The 21,825-nt window shown below is 49.1% G+C and overlaps 1 protein-coding gene across 1 annotated transcript; it reads left to right on the forward strand.

The window, feature by feature from the left end:
- Window positions 1–6,993: 6,993 nt before the first annotated feature.
- LOC102927100 (uncharacterized) lies at window positions 6,994–13,744 on the forward strand. The gene is made up of 3 exons (XM_042278551.2): window positions 6,994–7,132; window positions 12,230–12,649; window positions 13,365–13,744. The coding sequence occupies exons 1-3, from the start codon at window positions 7,121–7,123 to the stop codon at window positions 13,617–13,619; spliced, it is 687 nt and encodes a 228-aa protein (XP_042134485.1). The 5' UTR covers window positions 6,994–7,120; the 3' UTR covers window positions 13,620–13,744.
- Window positions 13,745–21,825: the final 8,081 nt, after the last annotated feature.

Below are 21,825 nucleotides of genomic sequence, written 5' to 3' on the forward strand. Positions count from 1 at the left end.
TCAATTCCCCCTCCCACCACCGTTATTGACACTATTAATCACTATCAATATCTGAAAGCCAGAAAGTCTCTGAAAACTTCCGACCATTTCCTAAGCAGTAGCATTGCTGAACTGTCTTGGTTTTTCAGTTTCTTGACCCCTGAAGGAGATGTAGCTTCCTGGCCAGAGCTGTTGGTCCAGAGCTGTGGCCACCCCTCCCTGAGAGTGCGGTGGCCATGAGCAGGTCTTGGCACTGCCCTGTGGGTCACAGCTCCTGTCCTTTTTCTAACCCTTGGTGCAGAGCAGATGGGAAATGGGTTCAATGCCTCCTCTTTCTGGAAGACTTCCCATCCTCCCAAAGGCATCCCCATCCTCTGGGGACTGCTGTTCCCTTCTGGACCAGAGGGGCTCACCGGACCTGTGCAGCTCCACCCCCATGTCACTGCAAAGGCCTCTCCCCTCCCTGAGGGGCTGCGACTACTTTAAGAAAATCTTTCCAGGCTTCAAAGAGTAATAGGATAGCTTTCTGGAATGCTTGTTAAAATTCTTGAATATGTTTAAGGGATTTTCATGTTCAAAGAGAGCACACTTTCTGTTTGATGTCTACAAAAGATGGTTTCCCCCCTTTCCTGAGTATTTAAATAATTTGCCTGATTTCTGGTGGAAAGACCACAAGACTCTCCCCTCGTGGTCTAGATGTGGTATGTGTTAGAAGTCTCCATGACTAACTGCAGGGGAGGATGTGTGTAAATGATTCGGAAATACGTTTCCAAACAAAGAACCATCTGTAAGTTGTCAGCTGGAAAACAATGGCGCCAACCTTACACAAGATTGGATTTCTTTGAAACAATCACACACAAAGAAATAGAAATATCATTTTAAATAATCATTAATGATGGCCCAATGGAGACCCTCCAGAATAAATGGGAATCAGTCTCCCCCTTGTGGACAACTAGGGAAATGCCGAGTTTTTCCCACTAAGCACAAGATCTGAGGGAACCGCGGTGTGTGGCTAAGTCCTGACGTCCTTAAACTACGGGGTCCCTGGCATGGGGCTCCGAGAGGAAGAACGGAAATGCTATGAAAACTTCCCTGGCAGAGAGACACCGGAAGCATGAGAGAGGGACTGTCAAACGGCTCCACTCCTGATGGACGGTGGTGATCCTTGGTCCAAACAGGTTCTGCTAAATGCCATGAGCTGCTTCTGGGGAAACATGGGACTGGGACTGAGGCAAGGAGGAAAACTCAAAGGGTTTGGGGGATATTTTTCTCCCAGCATGGAAGCAGGCTGCAGTTGACTTCGCCCTGATGGCTCCAAGGTTGTGAATGCAGCGCAGCGGCGCCCACAGGGGCTTCTGTGCCTGGGCCTCCTCTGGCAGCATCCTGGAGACCAAGGCGCACGCATTTGTCCCTTAGAGAAGTTCTGCAGCCTGGCCACAGCTGGCCCTGCTCCTTCCTGCAGACCCAGCCTGCAGAGTCACGGGCTTCTCAGACCCTGCCTGCATCCAGCTCTGCGAGATCACATGCTCCTGGAAATCAGGACAGCGGGAGTTTCAAACCTCCATCTTGGCTGTGTCCTTCAGTTTTGCCCCCATCCAGTGAAGTCTCTCTGGGCAGAGAACAGGGTTCCTGGCAAACAGAAGTTGAAAATTTCAGGCACTAGGGTCAGAGGGACCTGGCCCAGGCTTGGCTGGCTGACTGACCTGGAGTGCACTTCTCCAGATCTGAATCTCTAGCCCTGGGATTCAGGATGGTCCTATGAAGACACAGTTTAAGTGAAACCTTGCCATGAGCCCTCATAGTGGGCCCTGGCTCCACCATTCTCAAACCCTGCATGGGCCTTTTCCTATCCCTTATGCTGTTGACAGGGATAAACTGGCACAGATTAAGAAAATTGGTAAGCAGAATTTCATAAAAATTAAACTTTTGGATCACAGAAAGACGTCAGTAATAAAAAGAAAAAGGCACAGCTAAAAAGAAAATATTTACAATGCAAATTTTTGACAAAGGACTTGTATCCAGCATCTATAAAGTGTTTACAACGCAACAACATGAATGAACGGGCCAAGTGAGCCTAAGATGGTAACATAAGCCCAGCACAGCCCGTTCTCACTGCGACTAGGAATTCTAAATAGAATATACAAGCTGCTATGTGAGAACTCTAAAGGTGAGTGATTGCAGATTGGGGGAAAAAAGAGGAAAAACTGAACAGACACGTGCCGGGCGTGGTTCCTCGCTCCCTCCTCCCCTCCTCTCCTGTTCCTCTTTTCTTCCTCTCCCTCACACCTCCCCCTTCTGTTCTTCCTTCCCCCACTTCTCACAGAAGCAGCAGAGGCGAAAGTATATTCCCCAAGAGAGCTCCTTTTTAGTCAGGGGAATCTGATGGAGGGGCCCTTGTGGGAAGAAGTAAGGAATATCCAGGGATATAGATAGCCAAAAAGTGGTTCCCTAATTCTGTGGAAACATGGCTGCTGCGCCGTGCACAAATCACACAGGTCCAAACCAGCAGAGTGAAACCTTGGGAATGAAACTGAAATGCAGACCATGGGCACACCTTTTTAGCACACTTACTAAACAGTGCGTGCTTGGGACAGCCCCAAATCAGCACAGCAACTGACCCAGGAACCGCTGTCCACACAAGGCAATGCTGAACCTGAGCTTGAACCCATGCAAACTGCTGATCTGCGAGAGCAAAACCACCGTGTTCTTCAGACAGAGTAGTGTGGACTGAACCCAAAGTCTACACTCAGTGACATTTCCCATCTCTAAGACAATCCAAATCTACCCAGCATGCAAAGAGCCAGGAAAGCACAGGCAGTTCTCAGGGGAAAAGAATACATTCAGATCCCAAGGTGAGTCATGGCTGCTGGATTACCAGACAAAGACTTCAAAGAGGCTGTGGTGATAGCATGCTCCATCAGATCCAGAGAAATACACAGAAGAGGACTAAGAAGATATTTGTCTACAGAGAACTTCAAAAACACTTTAAAAAGAGCAAACGGAAATGCTAGGATTGAGTATAAAATATAAAGCTGAAACTTAAAATTCCCCCTGCATGATCCAGTAGGGGGAAGAGTGAAGGGTGCGTGTGAGGTGAGGGAAGGTGTGTGTGAGGTGGGGGAAGATTGAGTGTGTGTGTGTGTGTGTGTGTGTGTGTGTGTGTGTGTGTGTGAAGTGGGGGAAGGTGTGTGAGGTGGGGGAAGGTGTGTGAGGTGGGGGAAGGTGTGTGAGGTGGGTCAGAATGATTCAATCTGAAGAACAGGGAGAAAGGATTTAAAATGATCCTCAGGGACAAATGTGGAAACATTATTCTTAGGATATAATGAAGTGTTGGTCGTTAGATTTCTGGGAGAAGAGGAGAAAGAGAGTGGGGGAAATGCTTGAAGAAACAAAGGCCCGAAGTTGGTAAAGGGCAGAGCCTGGCACGTTCAGGAGGCTCTGTGCACCCCAAGAGGGTGTGCTCCGTCAGACCGCGCCTGGATGCAGCAGGAACTGCTGAAAACAAGATAAAGCTTCCATTGGAACAAAGAACTGAGACACAGCTCACAGTAGTGATGTGTCTAATCCAGGGGCAGCACCACCAGTCCGAGGAGTGGGAGGAGCCAGTGGTTCACTACCAGTCCGAGAAGTGGGAGGAGCCAGTGGTTCACTACCAGTCTGTGAAGTGGGAGGAGCCAGTGGTTCACTACCAGTCTGTGAAGTGGGAGGAGCCAGTGGTTCACTACCAGTCCGAGAAATGGGAGGAGCCAGTGGTTCACTACCAGTCTGTGAAGTGGGAGGAGCCAGTGGTTCACTACCAGTCCGAGAAGTGGGAGGAGCCAGTGGTTCACAGGGCTACCGTCAGGAGCGTGTGTGGGGAAGAGAAGCCAATAAACCGCACTCATTGACCTTTTCATTACAGTTACATAAAGTTCTAGACAGTGTAAAGCCATGGACAGTGGTAGCAGGTAGCAGAGTTCCTGAGGGTGGTGAGGGAAGAGAGGAGGAGGGAGCTGGTGTATTGTATGACTCTTCCTGGGGAGATGTGAACAGTCATCTAGTCACCCCAGGTAGGAAACCAACTACAGACAGTTTCATGAACCAATGAGTTTTATTGGCGTTGATTAGAGGAGTGTGGGTGAGGGGTCACTTACAGGAGCAGAAATGATTCAAAGGCAGCTGCATCAGCAAAGTCCACCCCAGCACGGGTGACAGCTCACAGAAGCTGGGAACCGGGAGCACACTGCACCGCCTGCAGACAGCTCGGCAGGTTGGAGGCTGTCCTTTCCAGGTGGCTCCGTTGGTCTGAGCCCCTTCCAGGCCGCACAGCTTGCCTGACAGTGTCTCCCAGCAGTCCTTGCTGCTTACAGAAGCTTGAGGAGGGAGGGGCCTAGTGAATGTGGTCAGTTTCAGGGACTTTCTGAGGCGAGTGAGTTGTTTAGTCCTGAGTTTCAATGAGCTTCCCTGCAGGGTGGAAGGTTCCACGTCCCCTTTGAACACCTTGTTGTTTCCTTTCCTGGGTCATAACAGCTTCACTTCAAGATGGAAGGTTTGAACCTCAGAGGAAACCGCAAGAGAGGCTGGGAAGGAGCATGAGAGAAAACTGGCGACATTATAAAAGTGCATGACAAAGTTTTGAGGGTTGTAGAAACGTATCTTGACTGTGGTATCCTCTCTGCTTGGATCTATGTACGAAGTGACCACATTTACCCTTTGAACAAACCCAATTTAATGCGCTTTAGTTATAACGAGTTATTGGGACGAACAAAGGATCTGAAGACTCCACAAAGGAAAATATGTAAGTTGGCATTGGGCACATGCAAACTTTCTCACCTTCTTCAGCCATCCACACATCAGACGCTTCTCTGCTACTGTGACAAAACACTGTGGCCAGAAGCCACTGACCGAGGGAAGGGTTTATTATGGTCCCAAGGGGATCAGAGTCCATCATGGCGGGGAGGCACAGCAGCAAATGGCCGACTTGGTGGCAGGGCAGGGAGCTGGTCCCTCCTGATTGACAAGAGGGAAGTGGAAGGAGGGAAGTGGGAATGGAAAGATTTTAATTTCCAAGTCTGCCCCCAGGGACATACTTCTTCCCCTAAAACTCAACAAACAGCACCACCAAGTGGGGGGCAAGTGTTTAAATGCCACAGACTATTGGGAGAAAGAGGGAACATTTCCCAAACTACCACGATCAGGAAGACGGAACTAAGCCTGACATGTGCTACAAGCCACAAGGATGGCAAAAATTTTAAAGTGCCAGCAAGAGTGTGATGAAAACAGAATTTTCTGGGGGAAATAAAGATAGTGAGTGTGCCCATTTTGGAAACAATTAAGCCATGTCTTACTTAAACATACATTAACTATATGATCTAATTAGACAAATCCTAGCTAGAAATACAAAGTACATGGACACAGTGTCTCATATTCAGCTATTGGTTGCATAGACACTTCAGTTTCCATCACAAACTTTATTGCCTCCTCTGGCCTCTCAGGATACTGTGTGCACACGGTGCACATACATTCACTCAAGCATGCATACATATACATAAAATAAAAATAATAATTTCTAGTTAAAAAGCAAAATCAGTAGTGTTTTGGGTATGGGAATCAGTGGAGGCATTACTTGGGGGCTGTTCCATGGACATACCAATTTGTCAATATTTATTAGCCTTAAATAATGCTGATTTTTAAAAAAATTGATTATATAACATGAACTAAAATAAAGCTGGAAAAATACAAATAACATGATATTTGTACAAAGACAGTTGAGGAGATGGATATTAAAAATAATCTAGAAACTGATTTGAGCTTTAAAGTTAATCATTTGGGTTATTTGGTATTTCAAATCAATTTGGGGGAGAAATATTTACAAATGATATTGAGTCAGTTGGCCATTCCAGTTACAAAATTAAGGCCTATATCCACTTATGGAAAAAAAAAAAGAATTTCATGTAGATTAAAGAGTCAAGTCTATTAAAAACATAATCATCTTAAATGAACAGTAGAGGCCTCCGGGTGAGTGTGTGGTGTGGCTTGGAAGAGCCATGCCTGTGCCCAGAGAGTCCCATGGGGCCACACTGTTTGGAGTCTAGTCTTGGGGAAGCCCAGGGTCCCACAGATGGGACAGGACAGGAAAGGAGTCCCCAGGCTCCTCTTCATGCCTCCAAAACTAGAGAGAACTTCAAAGCCTTCTTCCCCTTCTCTGTTCAGGCCCCCTGGGAAACGGACAGCAGTGGTGTCCTTCCTACTGGAAAGCTTGCAGAAATTCGGACCAGGCAGCACTCATCAGAGCGGCCCAGAGTGGCTGCAGACGCTTCATAAGGGGTCAGCAGTGCTGGTCCCTTCCTCCTAGGAGGAGCACTTGGTGCTCCTACAGGGGCCAGCATGGTCGTATATAATCAGTCCTTAAGACCTGCTCCCTTTACAGGTGACTTGGGAAGAGCCATGGTGGGGTGCCGTAGCCTTAGCCCCGGGGCACTGAGAGGTTGGAGCATCAGGTGAGTAGAAATCCACACAGCTGGCCAGCTCCCCTAGTCCGTGGACAGATGGACTGTGGAAGCCCTTCCTCTTCTTCTTCCCCAGGGCTGTCACCCTGTAGTCTCTGGACAGAGGTCTCCCATGAGTCACCGGCCCCAGAGGAAAGACCTGGTCTGACTGCAGATGTTCTCATTCTCTTTGTTTCCCTGGTCTCTTGGGGCCATCTGAGTTAAGCTGAATGAAGAGCAGGTGAGGCGCACAGGTGCTGGGTGTAGGGCAGAAGTCTCCATGGCAACAGAGCCATCTGGCTTTGCTGCCTGGCATTGGAGCCTTGTGACTTCACAGCGGAATCTTCTCACAGCGGGCAGGAGAGGTTGCCCGGTAAAGAGGGTGGGGGAGGGGCTTTGGCCTTCTCGCTCTAGTCTGAGGCTTAGGCTTCTTCCTGTCAGCATCTGGGGCTCCAGTCAACTCCAGAAGACTCCAAGTGGCAAGTGCTAGTGAGTGTGAGTGGCGTAGCACGTGGGCCATTCTCTGCTGAAGCCCTCTGGGGAATTGGAGGAATCACACCTGGTTTCCTTCAATCCAAGCCTAGCAGGTGAAGAGGAGCCAGGGCCCCAGGAGGAAAGACAGAAGTGTGGATCTTTCCCACCCAGAACAGCCTGTCCTGGTCAGCACCCTCTCAATGGCAGGAAGGGTAAGGCAGAGGGGGAGTCGCCACAGGGGGCTTCCATAGGAAGCACAGTAGAGCCCTCCGAGCCGCGATGAGCCATCCAGCCCACTCACACAGGTCTTCAGGTGCTCTAACAAATTGCTGTAACCCCGGTGAAATGGTGGCAGTTCACTTCCACAGTGCTGCAGGCCCGAAGCCTGATGTCACGGTGTCAACAGAGTGACTTCCTTCTTGGGGGTGCAAGGGAGAAGCTGTCCCGTGCCTTTCTTCTGGCTTCTGGTGATGCTGGTGACCTGGCGTCCCTTGGCTGTGGCACCACCGCTGCAGTTTCCACTCATGAGATCATGTATGACATGCTCCCCAAGTATCGGTGTCCGAGTTTCCCTGTCAGAGATTTCGGGCATGCCCAGTAGAACTCCACATGCTGCACCTGCCAAGGTCACACAGACAAGGGAGGCCCAGTCACAGTGCCTGCCAGGGCTCAGGGCTGGGATGCACCTTACGGGGAGCATGCACAACACACACGGAGAGAGAGTGTGGACGGGGCTCAGCCTGCTCCCCCAGCCCAGTGCAAGGACAGACCAGTCCAGATGAGGGGTAGGATCGGGAATGTCGAATGTGTGCTCTGGTCCCTCATCTCCAGGAGCTCTCGGTCCATGGACAACACTTTCCCAGGAGTTAGGCGACATTCAGGGAGTTAGGGACCTGCTCTGGTTGTACCTGTGACAAAGGAAGGGGAGACCAGAGCTGGGACCCCCTAGAGGAGTCAGGAAAACCAGGGGCCAGACCATAATAGACTTCCCATGAAGCCCAGAGTCTATACATTGGAGCAGCTTGAGGCCTCTGGAAATGGTCCCAATGAGCACTGACGGATATGGGAGACTCCAGGTCTCTGTGTGTCCCCACCCCCACCCCCCACCCGGCCAAGAAGGAATCCACCATTTTCTTTCTCTGCCTCTCCGTATGACATGACTCCTCTCCTACCAACCCTGGGTCAGCAAGAACTTAGATCCTAGTCAAGCCCTACTTGATGTTCTCATTCTCTTCCCCTCCCCCACTCACTCGCCCTCATGTGAATGGGTGTTTTTCGTGCATGCGCATCTGTGCACCACCTGCATGCCTGCCTGGTGCTTGTGGAGGCCAGAAGAGAACATTGGATCCTCTCAGAAGCAGGGTTCCAAATGACCGTGAGCCACCCAGTGGATGCTGTGCTTGAATCTAGATTCCCCCGGAAGATGGCTGTGCTCTTAGGCTCCGAGCCAGCTCTGCAGCCCCATCTGGGTTCTTCCTTCCACACCGCCCGTCCTCTTATTGCCCACCACACACCAGGGCTTTTTCTGGATCCCATGGAGACGGACATCAACTGCATAGCTGGGCCTTGCCTTGATGAGATGTGTAATTAATCCAAGATAGCCAAAAGCAATGCCGGCAAGTGCTTGGGCGGAGTAGGCACACGAAAGGAGACGTGTCCTCAGCTGGGAGGGGGTCTGTCTATAAGGTGATGAAACCAGGATGGTAGAGGAAGCACCCCTACCAGGCACCATATGCAGTCATCACCCAGGCAAAGGGATGGCTCAGGAGAGCACACTAGTGTGTGCTCAGGACCTGCTAGGAAATGCCGAGTGAAGGCCTGTGTGGACCCAGCAGACCTCAGGGGAGTCCGAGACCAGGAGGTTAGAATAAGGAACTAGACCTTGAGTTTTTTTCTTGGAAAAGTGTTGGTTGAGTGTCAGAGGCATGGACACCCCGGTGCAGAATAGGAGAAAAAACATTTCTGTGAGAACGAAGGGATAACAGTCACTATGGGGGAGGCTGGGAGCTGGGAAGACTCCTCTGAGGTGAGGGCCCCAGAAGCTCAGACAGGGTCAAGCGTGGTGTGACTGAGGGCCTGGGGGGACCAGGGTCTTCTGAGCAGAGCCAATAGGGTGAGAAGTGAGAGCTCAGGGTTTTCTGAGGGCATGGTTGGGACCACTACTGGACTTTCCCAGAAGGGAGCCCTGATCAGTTGTGGGCCCTACAAGTCCCCCAAATGTAGACAGGACTGTAGCTGGAGTTTTTTCCAGTCCTGCCTGGCCCACGGTCAGGACAAATCTCTCTCACCCACCAGTCCCGCAGCCACTTAGACCAAAACGAGTAAACACACAGAGACTTATATTGCTTACAAACTGTATGGCCATGGCAGGCTTCTTGTTATCTAGTTCTTATATATTAAATTAACCCATATCTATTAGTCTAGAAGTTGCCATGTGGCTTGTGGCTTACTGTACCTTACATCTTGCTTTTCATGGTGGTGGCTGGCAGCGTCTTTTGCCTCAGCCTTCCTCTTCCCAGAATTTTCCTCTCTCCTTGTCCTGCCTATACTTCCTGCTTGGCTACTGGCCAATCAGTGTTTCATTTATTAACCAATCAGAGCAACACATTTAACATACAGAACATGCCACAGCACTTCCCCTTTTCTTTTTTTCAAAAAGGAAGGTTTTAACTTTCACATAGTACATATAACAAAACAATTATCAAGCAAGAATTACAGTTACAATATTAAAGAAGATATCCTATTTCTCCTATATTTGTGAGTCTAAGGTTTCATATCTAACTTATCTTTTATTATAACTGAGGAACAATCTAGTCTTCAACTACATCAAAGACCTTGGAAGGATATAATACTACCTGAGAAATGGGAGAAGGATGCAAGCAACTTTTGGGAGTCTTGCAGGGTAGACAGAGACAGCTGGCAGCCTGGACAGTCACCTAATGTTCCTTTGTAAAGTTGGGGCATCTATTTTCAGCCCACAGGCCTAGAGTCTCTCAGTCATTTTTCTCTGTGTCCTGTAGAATGTCTGGCAGTTTTTTTTCTGTGAAGCAGGAACCTAAAGGATCATTTTACCAAGCAAAGTTCAGTGGTCACCTTCCTATGGGTCCTGTATGTCCAGTTGATCAAGCAGTCCAGGCAAGAACAGTTTCTTGCCCAAATGGCTATTTTTGCCAAGGCGAAGAAAAACTCCATATGGAGTGTCTTCGATGCCCATCCTCCTCTTTGAAGAAAATTGGTGCTGCCAGGAGCAGACATGTCTCATTGTCCAGAAAGTCTAAATTTTTAAAACATTTTAAATGCCATATTCTGTAGGTCTTTGAAGTGTTGGAAGATTACCTATCTATATGAAATGTATCCATGTATACCTAAAAAACTTAACTAACATGGCTACAAGTATGACTATCATAGATGACTAATTATTAATCTATTTCTTAATTATCAATTACAATTTTAAATGAGCTGTACAAACATAATACCTTAAACAAGAGTAGAAATATACACACAGTATAACAAAATTAACTTTAAATTTGTATCAGCAAACTAAAATACATAGCAATGTAAAACATTTCTAAACAAGTGGTTGCTCTTTAAAAGTAGGTTCATTAATCTACCCTTTCATCCTATTATATCTATATTATAGCCCCTTTTCTTCTTTAGAAAGAGATTGCATTTATAGAAATATTGGTTTTTCTCTGTGCCATACCAGAGGGCTCTTCTGATATGGGACACAAAAATCTCTTAACCTTTTCTTTTAGTAATATGCTTGGGTTTAGAGAAAAAGTGAGCCAATTCCATCTCCAAAGACAGCTTGGTATATTTGGGAATTTGGGTGTAGCTTCTCATAGTACTTTCTGCTGGAGGGGGGCACTGTATCTTATGGGGACACAAAGAAAATTTTAGGATTATGGAGTAGTCTGTGAGGATGTACCGTCTGAGCCAGTTGCCTTGAAACAATTCTGTATGTTGGATCATCTGGGCCATGGTGTCATCAGAGACCTTTCAGGGGGTCTTGGCTGGTCAAACCTGATGTATCTTAATCTGGAACAAATCCATAGCCTCTGGCTTTCTGTAGAAACAAAAGCAGAGCCTCCTTCCCAAAGCAACATATCCTCAGATCCAAATTTTGAAGTCAATATATCTTTAAAATATACATATTGGCATAACTCAACAGCTTTTACAATCAAATGTTTTTCTGCAGTTAAGAATCCCAAAGACAACACAATCCAGATTCTCTGTGTAATATCCATCATTACCTGGCTTACTTTTTATACTACCTTTGCTGTCTCTTTAAAGGCTTTATTTTTAAAAACTATCTATTTCTTTATATAACTGCATATATTCATTTTTCTCTCTCTTCCAAGCCTACGTACATTTTTACACACATTGTAAAGCATTTAAAGTCTTACTTCATCTGAATCTGCCTTATTGTGTAACTATTGCTTTAAACTGTAGCATTTGTAAGACAAAAATGGCCGCTGTGGCTGGTGGCTCCGCCCACCTCAGCTTCCCAACATGGCAGTGGTACGTTTTTCCACCAGCTCTGGGAGCCATCAACTCTTAGAAACACTGGGTCTATGCTTTTGTCAAAGCAGCGTATAGCCCAGAAACCTCTTTTTTTTTTTTTTTTTTTTTTTTTTTTTTTTAACTAGCAAAAATTATATCCAACACACAGCATAGTGTGCAGCTTGGAGACACCTCTGTGTAACATAGGGTAGGTCAAGCCCACAGGCACACGCACATGCACACCAGGAATCCACAATAGAGTAGCTGAAACGCGCAGGCTGCCGCTGACTTGAGAGAGACAACTAAGAAGCTGTTTTAGCATCTTCTTTCTCGGGTTTTAGGTGGAAACTCTTGCCAACCCATTGGGCGCCATTTGTAGCTAGAGTTTTCTCTCCAGGTCCAGCCAAGTCTCGGCAGTCCAACAGCCCACTTATAAAATAAACACACAGATGCTTACATTATTTAAACTGTTTGGCCTAATGGCTCAGGCTTCTTGTTATCTAGTTCTTATATCTTAAATTAACCCATATCTATTAGTCTAGAAGTTGCCATGTGGCTTGTGGCTTACCAGTACCTTACATCTCGCTTTTCATGGTGGCGGCTGGCAACGTCTTCTGCCTCAGCCTTCCACTTCCCAGAATTTTCCTCTCTCCTTGTCCTGCCTATACTTCCTGCCTGGCTACTGGCCAATCAGTGTTTAATTTATTAACCAATCAGAGCAACACATTTGACATACAGAACATCCCACAGCACAGGACTATGGAGGAAGCAGGCAGCTGTGACTAATGGATACCCTCTCTTCTTAGACAACTCAGAAGAGCCACGAGACTGAGTCCAGTGCCTTGATCTCTCTGAGCCTCCTGTTGGGGGAGGACCCAGGACACCTGTTCCAGCAACCGCAGGCCACCAGTTCACAGGACCAGGAGCCACTTGGCTCTCCCAGCCTCTCTGAGCCGGGTTCAGAATACCGGCCTTTCTTCCACATTCCTGAGCAGCCCCTGGCTATGGAGGAGCTGGCTCAGCAGGTTGAACTCTGCCCAGGACACAAAGCTGGCAGGAGCTGCAGAGAGGGTCTGTTCCTCGAGGAGTCGGCGCCACCCAGTGGCTTCTTCCCGTACTACCGCTCTCAGGAAGAGCTGCTCAACTGCACCACCCCTCAAGGCTGCTGGTGTCTGGGCACCAGAGACCGCTTTCCTGGAAGTGGGGCACAGGATGGCTGCTGCAAGGTGACATGGGATGGATGCCCTGTGAATCTGAAGAGGCCACAGGAGGGCAGGCAGCACCAAACCTCTGGAATGCTCCAGATACCTATCCCCAGTGAGCCCTTGGCCAGATGGCACACTAGCTATGGGCACAAAGGCTAGAGGGACTGTCCAACTATACTTCATCTCCTCCCTTTCAGGGAGGTGGCTCTGGAGATCGAATTGCATACAACAATTCAAAGAAAGGCCGGAAGCCAGAGCTGAGCCCATAGAAACACTTACATTACCTTCTTGAACTTTGTTAGACACCCAGATACTGGATCTGTGCCATCTCATTTAATCCCAATGACCCCATGCTAATGGCAGCTTACAAGTGAGACAACATCTCTTCGAATATCAAAGGAACACGACCTCAGTCACCCAGGTAGCAGGTGCCAAGCCTGGGTTCTGGTCCAGCCCCATACCCTCTAATATTATGAGCAATCCCCCTGGCAACCACACAGCTTGGCATGGGGTCTAGGGATGGCACAGGAAGTGGGGTAGATAATAAGTTCAAAGCCGGGATCAAACTTCCCATGGGGGCCCCTGGATGGGTAGACAATGTCACCAAGGGCTCCCCACTCTGCAGGACCGGCCTGGGTCCTGGCACCCTCACTGATTGCCCTGTAGAGTTATAAGGCAGGGTCCATCTTGGCATCTGGGCCTGAGCCGGGCTGACACCTTGCTTTTCCTCACCCAGTGTGCTTTGGCAGGGCCTGACCTCCTCTCTGGCTTTTCATCCTCACCAGCCTGCTGCCACTTCCTGGGAGGGTTCATGCTTGACGGCGACCAGGATCTTCCCCTCTCTGGGGACTGTGCTCTTGATGCTTCAGGATTTGTACCATACTACAGAAGCCCTGAAGAGGGGCTTCACACCAGCCCGGTGCCTCCCTCCTCTGTGCTGGGGAGCTCGAGGGAGCGGGAGCGACCCCAACCTGGCACTGCCAGCCTGTGAGGATGCATCCGTGAAAGCCGTAGGGACTTCTGGGAGTGAACTTGCCAGTCGGGTGAGGGACGAAGAAAACTGGAGCTGAGGATTCCACGGCTCAGTCCATTTGCCCTGGGACCATTCGTCCTTCCTGGGGCGTCCCAACACCGCCCCCGGAAATCAACCATCCTATCCCATCTATCCCACTTTATTCTCCTAGGCAGAAAGTCTGCCTGATGAGGTGTGGGGGTGGGCACCACAAACGTGGCTGCAGAGGGATTCCTGCTGTGCCCCCCATCAGAACCTCATTTGTCCTTCCGTAGCTTGTCACAGGCCTGGACACAGGGATTCCCGACACAGGGAGCAGGGGCCTCCTGGACAACTTGGAGGTACACACCCCCGAAGCTGGCTTTGTAAATAAATCCTGTGGGCATGGGTGCCTTACTACCTCAGTGTGGCGCTTCAGAACCGGGTCCCAACTTCCTTCTACTGAGCACTCACTATGAGCTGGGGGCCTTGCCGGCTCATTCTACAGGCCAAGAAACAGGCGGGGCGGGGCGACAGGCTTCTGACTCAGTACTGACATTAGCAGAGGCCCATGGCTGGGGCTGCAGGGATGGCGGGATTGATCTGCTGGGAGGAGCTGAGCTGGAGCGCGACTCCATAGCTTATGCACAGCCCACATACTCGGCCTGCCCATTCCCACCCCGTGTGCACCCAGGCCTCGTCTGCGTCTGCTTCTCCCGAATCTTTTCACCTGGCCGTTCTGCCACTTAGGAAAACCTTGGTGTATTTTGTGGGGGAAAAAAAAAATCCATGTTGCTTTAAGGTTTTATTCTTTAAACAACCCCCCCCCCCCGCACCACCACCCCCTGCTTGTTACAAACGGTTCTGGAGTCCTTTGGAATTGCTCCTCCTCAACTTGGGGAATTTGCCTGTGCGGTGATTACTCTGACCCTGGAGCAGAAAAACAGTGGGGGATGGGTGTGCTCAAAGCTGAGAGTGATCTCAGCCTTGACATTGGGTCCTGTAGGGCTGGTGGTGCAGGCCTTTAATCTCAGCCACTCAGGAGGCTGAGGCAGAGAGTTGTTAGTCTTAATAACCTGTGATACTGGCTCAGAGTTAAAGACTAAAAAACAAAGGGTCCTAGTGCCAGGCCGTTTTTAGCAGGTGGTAAATGGGCATAGAAGTACTGGACACATACAAAACGTGTAGCACGTGGGCAGACCTTGGTTCACTGAAACAGTGTGCTGATCATGTTGTTCTCGGTCTCTTGTCCTATGCCCCAGACTTGACCTCTACCCTCAGAGGATATTTGGAGAGCATTGGCTGATGCGAATGTGTGCCCAGGAATAAGGGGTGACAGGTGGCAAATCTACCAGGTCTCCTGAGAGCAAATGCTAGCTTGAGAGGAGCCTGTATTCCTGTCATGTGAGCACTGTGATTGTCACTCACAGAGGTGGCCATCTCACTGAGGACTAGCACTGACCCCTGGGTGCCACTGTCCACATGATCCCATCACAGCTCTTGGCCCTGCCTTCCAAGGTCCTCTGGAGTTAGGTCCTGGCCTTCAGCATCCTGACCCCCAAGGGAGCGGCGCAAAGGTCTGCCTAACTCTGCTCTCTCTCCACAGCCACTGCTCTGGTGTACCCTTGCCCCGTGCCCTGTTCTCAATCACCTGCAAGCTTCAACAGTCTCCCCCACAACTTCCCAGTCCACCCTCAGACTTGCTTTCTGCACATTGCTGGCCTCTGCTCTTTAGGTAGGTATGTGGGTGAGCCTGCATCGAAGCCTCGAACACACACACACACACACACACACACACACACACACGGAGGACAACCATGTGATCTAGCTGCCTCCCATTTAGGGCACCACAGACCCCACTTGACTCCCCAGTGAGGTTTCAATAGCAGCTGTGGCCCTGGTCACCCTCTTATACGCTCCTCTTCCACAGGTTTCCTTCATTTTCAGATCTCCCCTGTGCTACACAGGCTCCCCTGATCAGGAAACCACTGTGTAGTCAGATTTTTCTTTGGGCTGCCAGCTCACAAATAATGACACAGAGACTCATTAATTAGGAAAGCTTTGCCTTAGCTTAGGCTTGTTTTTAGCTAGCTCTTATAACTTAACTCATTTCTATCCATCTACGTTCTGTCACATACTGCCCATCCTGCTTCCTCGGTGTCTCCTTATCTCTCTCCTGCACCCAATGACCTCCTCCTACTTCCTCTCTCTGCCCAGAAGTCCCCCCTCTTCCTCCTGCCTAACTCTTGGCCATCCAGCTTCTCATTAAATCCATCCCAGCACTAGATCTTCACACAGTACAAATACCCCACAACACCTCTGCTCATCATTAACACAGCCATCACCTGAGGAGAAAACTGGAGGGAGCCAGGCAGCCCTCAGCCCTCAGGACCCAGTATGGAAGAAAACCCCTGAGCCCCAGGGTCCTGCATTGGTGTCTGGGAGAGATTTCCCCTTCTGATACCAGAGGCCTCTATCTAGGATGTGATGCAGTTGGCATGTTATTCCTGTCTCATGATGATATAGAGGCTGAGGCAGGGGAGTTAGGGCATTTATGTTGAGGGGTGGGACTACAGGCCTTTAGGAAAGTCACTTCCCTTATTGAGTCCTGGCCAGAAGCAGCATTTGGGGCTTGGAGTGAAACAGCTGGGAGCCAGGAACCATCACCGCTTCAGTGACCTTGTCTGAGCATCCCCCTGAAAGCCAGGAGCTGCCTAGCAGAGCCGGCTTACAAACTGCAGGGGATGCCGAAGGAAGCGCTTCCTCCTTGAAGCCCACAGCTCTCAAGATGTCTGAGGGTGCCAGAGTGGCTGGCTCTCTGTGACCCCCCCTGGCGCCCTCTGACATCCCTCTCAGTGGCCTCCCTGGCATCCTCTGACATCCCTCTCAGTGGCCTCCCTGGCACCCTGTGACATCCCTCTCAGTGGCTTCCCTGGCACCCTGTGACATCCCTCTCAGTGGCCTCCCTGGCACCCTGTGACATCTCTCTCTGTGACCTCCCTGAAACCCTCTGACATCCCTCTCAGTGGCCCCCCTGGCACCCTCTGACATCCCTCTCAGTGGCCCCCCTGGCACCCTCTGACATCTCTCTCAGTGGCCTCCCTGGCGCCCTCTGACATCTCTCTCTGTGACCCACCCTGGCACCCTCTGACATCTCTCTCAGTGGCCCCCCTGGCACCCTCTGACATCCCTCTGGACCTGTTTATAGAGTCTGGCTCCATTCTCGCGACCTTTTCCACCTGAAAGTTCCTAGTGCTGTGGAGCAGCGCCCTCTCCTGGCACATCTTGTCAAGACACAGTGGGTGTCTCCATGGTCTAGATAATAAAATTCTTTGGGCATCATCCAGGAAAGCGCCACCCCTGCCTTATAAAGACGGAGCCGACAGCAGCAGCCTCAGCTCTGGTGCAGAGCCCAGGCAGCCTAGCCCTCAAATGGCCAATCTGCCTTCACTCCTCAGCCACCCCCATGCGGCTTCTCAGCTCTGTGATGGGCTGAGCATTCTCTGGACAGACCCCAGAGAACTGCCAATGGGGGGGGGGACCCTGTTCCCAATGACAGGCTCATTCAGCACCCCCAAAATCATTGTGGCTTTTTTGTCCCCCCAGTTACCTCCTGCAGCCAGCACAGGGACAATGCTCGCCCAAAGAAAGCACGTGTGTGGAGTCCTGTTACAGTCCTCAGTCGTTACTGTTGTACCCAGAGTCCCCCAAAGACCATCAAGAGACCGCATCCAATGCAAAGGCAAAGGGTCTTTTTACTACGAGCTAACTCAGGAGACTCTGTCCCCCTGACTCAGCAGCAGAGCAGGAGAGACCCCGAGTAGCAAGGGGCGGGGTTTTTAAAGCAAGGGGGGCTTGGGGTCTACAGACTACATAGGAGCGGACTCAGGATTGATGCACCTCCCATGCTTGGTTAGTTTGCCGCTTCTAGAAAGCGGTGGTTGTGGCTACTACAGCTTCTATCATGACCCTGCTTTGCCGTGACTTGATGGCTTCTTTTACGATATGGGGACATCTGGCGGGGTTTTCCTGTAACTAGAGCTAGGCCCAAGGTTGGGGCTCAAGGGCACATCACGCTGTGCCAGGGGCCTACATTCTGTTGGGTGTTTTCCACAGTTGGTCATGGCTGCAGAATAGTCCAGGCAGGGGTCCAGGCATGGGTCTGGGTTCTTCAATTACATCCTTTTATTCTCGGTGGTGGGTGGGGTCCTAGTGGTCAGTACAAAGGCCTAGAGGCAGAAAAGCGGCCAATACTTTGGAGGCCCCAGAAGAAGCCATGATTCTGTGGGGCTCTGGTAAGGCCCACGGAGAGGCATCACTACTGCAGCTGGAAGTGAGGTGGCTGCCTCCTCAGCTCTGCTATGACCCAGACCCCCTCTTCTGCTGACATCAGGTGGCCAGTCCCTTAGTCACTGCCCCATAGCCTCCCTGATTAAGGGACCTCTGAGTGCTGACTGAACATAGGCCTACACAGGCCCAGGAGACAAGGTCATGCCTGTTCTCAAAGGCTTCCCATCTGATGGACAGGCGGACTATAAGCCCGAGTGCACAGGCAGGCAGGTGGCTATGTCCAGCTCAGACAGTCGAGGTGGAATGTGATGGTGGGTCCTTCAGCAAGGGCCTGCCAGGGCACGTGGAAGCCAAGCAGAATCACAAAGGAGTGGGCACTGGGCTTAGCCAGAGAGCGGGAGGGGGCACCCCCACAAGGGACTAGCACATATCGCCCCACACAGGGAAGGAATGTGGGGTGAGAAGCCACTCTGCCTGGCTGGAGTCCAGCTGGACAAAGCTTGGGTAGTAGGCGTAAGACGTGGAAAGGCCACTGGACTCCGCCTCACAGGCCTGCACACGCCGAATGGGGAAACAAGACATGCAGACCGGGCTGCAGAGAGCCACAGGGGACACCGCGGAGAGTCACAGAGGACACTGCAGAGGTGGCCAGAGCAGAGGTCAGGCTTCTGACGCCGGCTGCGGCAACAGTAGAGAGGGAGCCCAGGACCAGGGCAGAGGGAACAACGGGGGCCGAGTCTATGTCCACAGTGCTGAGGCAGACAGCACAGGCATGGGCTGGGCCACCAGAGGACGGTGGACGCTGGAGTCACTAGAAGGGAGAGCACCAGGAGCTCCTGGATGGAGGGGTGAGGCCTGGGAGAGAGCAGGGAGGCTCATACCCACGTGTGCGTGGCAGCGCAGTGGAGGTGCAGTCTCCTGTGTGGAGAGGTCTGGAAGGAGAGCACTGGGGTTCGCATTCTCATGGACGTGCTGGGCGGAGATGTGAGGCTCCCAGGTGGAGGTCTTGAGTAGAACAGAGGTTCTGTGCTCAGAAGTGAAGCCTGGGGACAAGTAAAGTAGGGGGATGGATGGTGGTGTGAATGGAGGAAGGCCCACGGAGGTCTCCAAGGAACCCTGCCTAGGGACAGACAGGAGACAAAGAAGGGAGCTGCAGGCCCGTCGTCAGAGGCCAGCAGCCGGCTCAGGGGTAGGTGGTGGGCACAGGTGTGTTGCTGGAGAGCTTCTTTTCACCCTTTTCTTCTTTTTTTAAAAAGTAAGGTTTTAACTTTTACATGGTAAAATTACATATAACAAAACAATTATCGAGCAAGAATTAGTTACAATATTAAAGAAAATGTCCTATCTATCTTATATTTGTGAATTTAAGGTTTTATATCTAATTTATCTTTTATCATAACTGAGGAAATTACAACTATCTAGTTTTCAACCACATCAAAGACCTGAGAAGGAACATAATGGTACCTGAGAAATGGTAGATAGATGTAAGCAACTTTCGGGAATCTTGCAAAAGTAGACCAAGACAGCTGGCAGCCTGGACAGTCACCTAATGTTTCTCAGCATTGTTGGTGCAGTTAAATTGGCTACAGGCCTAGAGTATCTGACAGACCATTTTTAGAAGCAGGAATTCTGAGAGACCATCTTACCCTGTCTTGGCAGAATACAGTGGTCGCTTTCCTTGTGTCCCGCTTGTCCAGAAAGGACAGCATTATATTTGTACTGTCAGCCGTCAAGGCAAGGGCAGTTCTTTGCCCAGTAGGCCATTTTGTGCCAAAAGGACAAACTTCCAAATGGAAATGTCTTAGAAGCCCAACATTCTCTCGGGATCAATTGGTGCAGCCAGGAGCAATTGTGTCTCACGTCAACAGAATTTGAAGTTATTTAAATGCCATATTCTCTAGGTCTATGAAGTGTTTGAAGATTACCTATCTATCTGAAATATATCTATGTATACCTAGAAGACTTAACTAACATGGCTACAGATATGATTATCATAGATGACTAATTATTAATCTATTTTTAATTATCCATTACAATTTTAAATGAGTTACATAAACATAATACCTCAAACAAGAATAGAAATATACATATACAGTATAACAAAATTAACTTCAAGTTTGTATCAATAAACTAAAATTTATACCAATGTAAAACATTTTAAACATAATCTAAAATCTATACCAATGTAAAACATTTTAAACAAGTTGTTCTTTAAAAGTAGGGTCATTAATCTACCATTTTATCTTATCATCTCCATATCCTCCTATATATCTATATCATATCCCCTTTTCTTTTTTAGAAAGAGATCACATTTATAATCAACCTGTTTTAAATAAAAATATTGTTTTTCCTCTGTCCCACACCAGAGGGCTCTTCTGATTTGGGACACAAGAATCTCTTAACCATTTTTTTTTAAAAGCAATATGTCTGGGTTTAGAGGGGGAGTGAGCCAATTCCATCTCTAAAGCCAGCTTGGTATATTTGGAATTTGGGCGTAGCATCTCTTACTACTTCCTGCTGGAGGGGGGCGCTGTATCTTATGGGGATGCAAAGAAAATTTTAGGCCTATGGGGTAGTCCGTGAGGCTGTATTGTGTGAACCAGTTGCCTTGAAACCGCTCTGGATGTTGGATCATCTGGGCCATGGTGTCATCAGAGACCTTTCAGGGGGTCTTGGCTGGTCAAACCTGATGTATCTTAATCTGGAACAAATCCATAGCCTCTGGCTTTCTGTGGAAACAAAAGCAGAACCTCTTTTCCAAAGTAACATATCCTTATATCCAAATTTTGAAGTCAAGGTACCTTTAAAATTTACATTTTGGCATAACTGAACAGCTTTTACAATCAAATGTTTTTCTTTAGTTACAAATATCAAAGACAACATAATCCAGATTTTATGTGTGATAGCCATCTTTACGTGGCTTATTACCTTTACTATTTTTTTAAACACTTTATTTTTAGATACTATTTGTTTATATAACGGTATATTTTTTTTTTGTTTTAAGCCTACGTACATTTTTACATGCATTATAAATTATTTCATCTGAATCAGTCTTACTGCGAACTTATTGGTTTAAACTGTAGCCTTTTAAGCCTGAAACGGCATTGTGGCTGCTGGCTCCGCCCACTTCATCTTTTCAACACAGCAGTGGTACATTTTCTCCAGCTCTGGGAGTCAACAATACTCAGAAATAGTGGGTCTACGCTTTTATCAAAGCAGCGTGTAGCCCAGAAACCTCTTTTATTTATTTATTTTTTAAATACTAGTAAGGACTAAATCTACCACACAGCGTATTGTGCCGCTGGCAGATGCCTCATTCCCACCATACTGCCGGTCAAACGCACACGCCAGGAACCCGCCAGTGTTCAAACCTGTGTTTTGCGGCGTCTAGCTGCCCATATGAGACAAGAAACAGGAACCTGGTTTTGGCTCTTTTTAGAATTGGTTATTAAATATTCTCAGGTTTAAGGTGGAAACTCGAGCCGTTGGGTGCCATTTGTTGCTGGAGGGCTTCTCTCCAGGTTCCCCAAGCCCCGCAGTCCCACAATCCAAGTATAAAATAATCACTCAGACGCTTATATCACTTATAAACTGTATGGCCGTGGCAGGCTTCTTGCTAACTGTTCTTTTATCTTAAATTAACCCATTTTTATAAATCTATACCTTGCCACGTGGCCGGTGGCTTACCGGCGTCTTCACATGCTGCTTGTCCTGGTGGTGGCTGCAGTGTCTCTCCCCTCAGCCTTCCGCTTCCCCGAATTCTCCTCTCTCCTTGTCCCACCTACTTCCTGCCTGGCCACTGGCCATCAGTGTTTTATTTATATAGAACGATATCCACAGCACAGGTGTAGATGGAGGGCACAGGTGTAGATAGTGGGCAAGGTGTAGATGGAGGGCACAGGTGTAGATAGTGGGC

This window comes from Peromyscus maniculatus, chromosome 5, assembly GCF_049852395.1.
Source record: "Peromyscus maniculatus bairdii isolate BWxNUB_F1_BW_parent chromosome 5, HU_Pman_BW_mat_3.1, whole genome shotgun sequence".
NCBI classification, from domain to species: Eukaryota; Metazoa; Chordata; class Mammalia; order Rodentia; family Cricetidae; genus Peromyscus; species Peromyscus maniculatus.

Excerpts from the sequence above, each read along its gene's own strand:
- LOC102927100 (XM_042278551.2), top strand. Across the intron at positions 12,650-13,364 it reads CACAGGATGGCTGCTGCAAG|TGTGCTTTGGCAGGGCCTGA; the intron begins GTGACATGGGAT and ends TTCCTCACCCAG.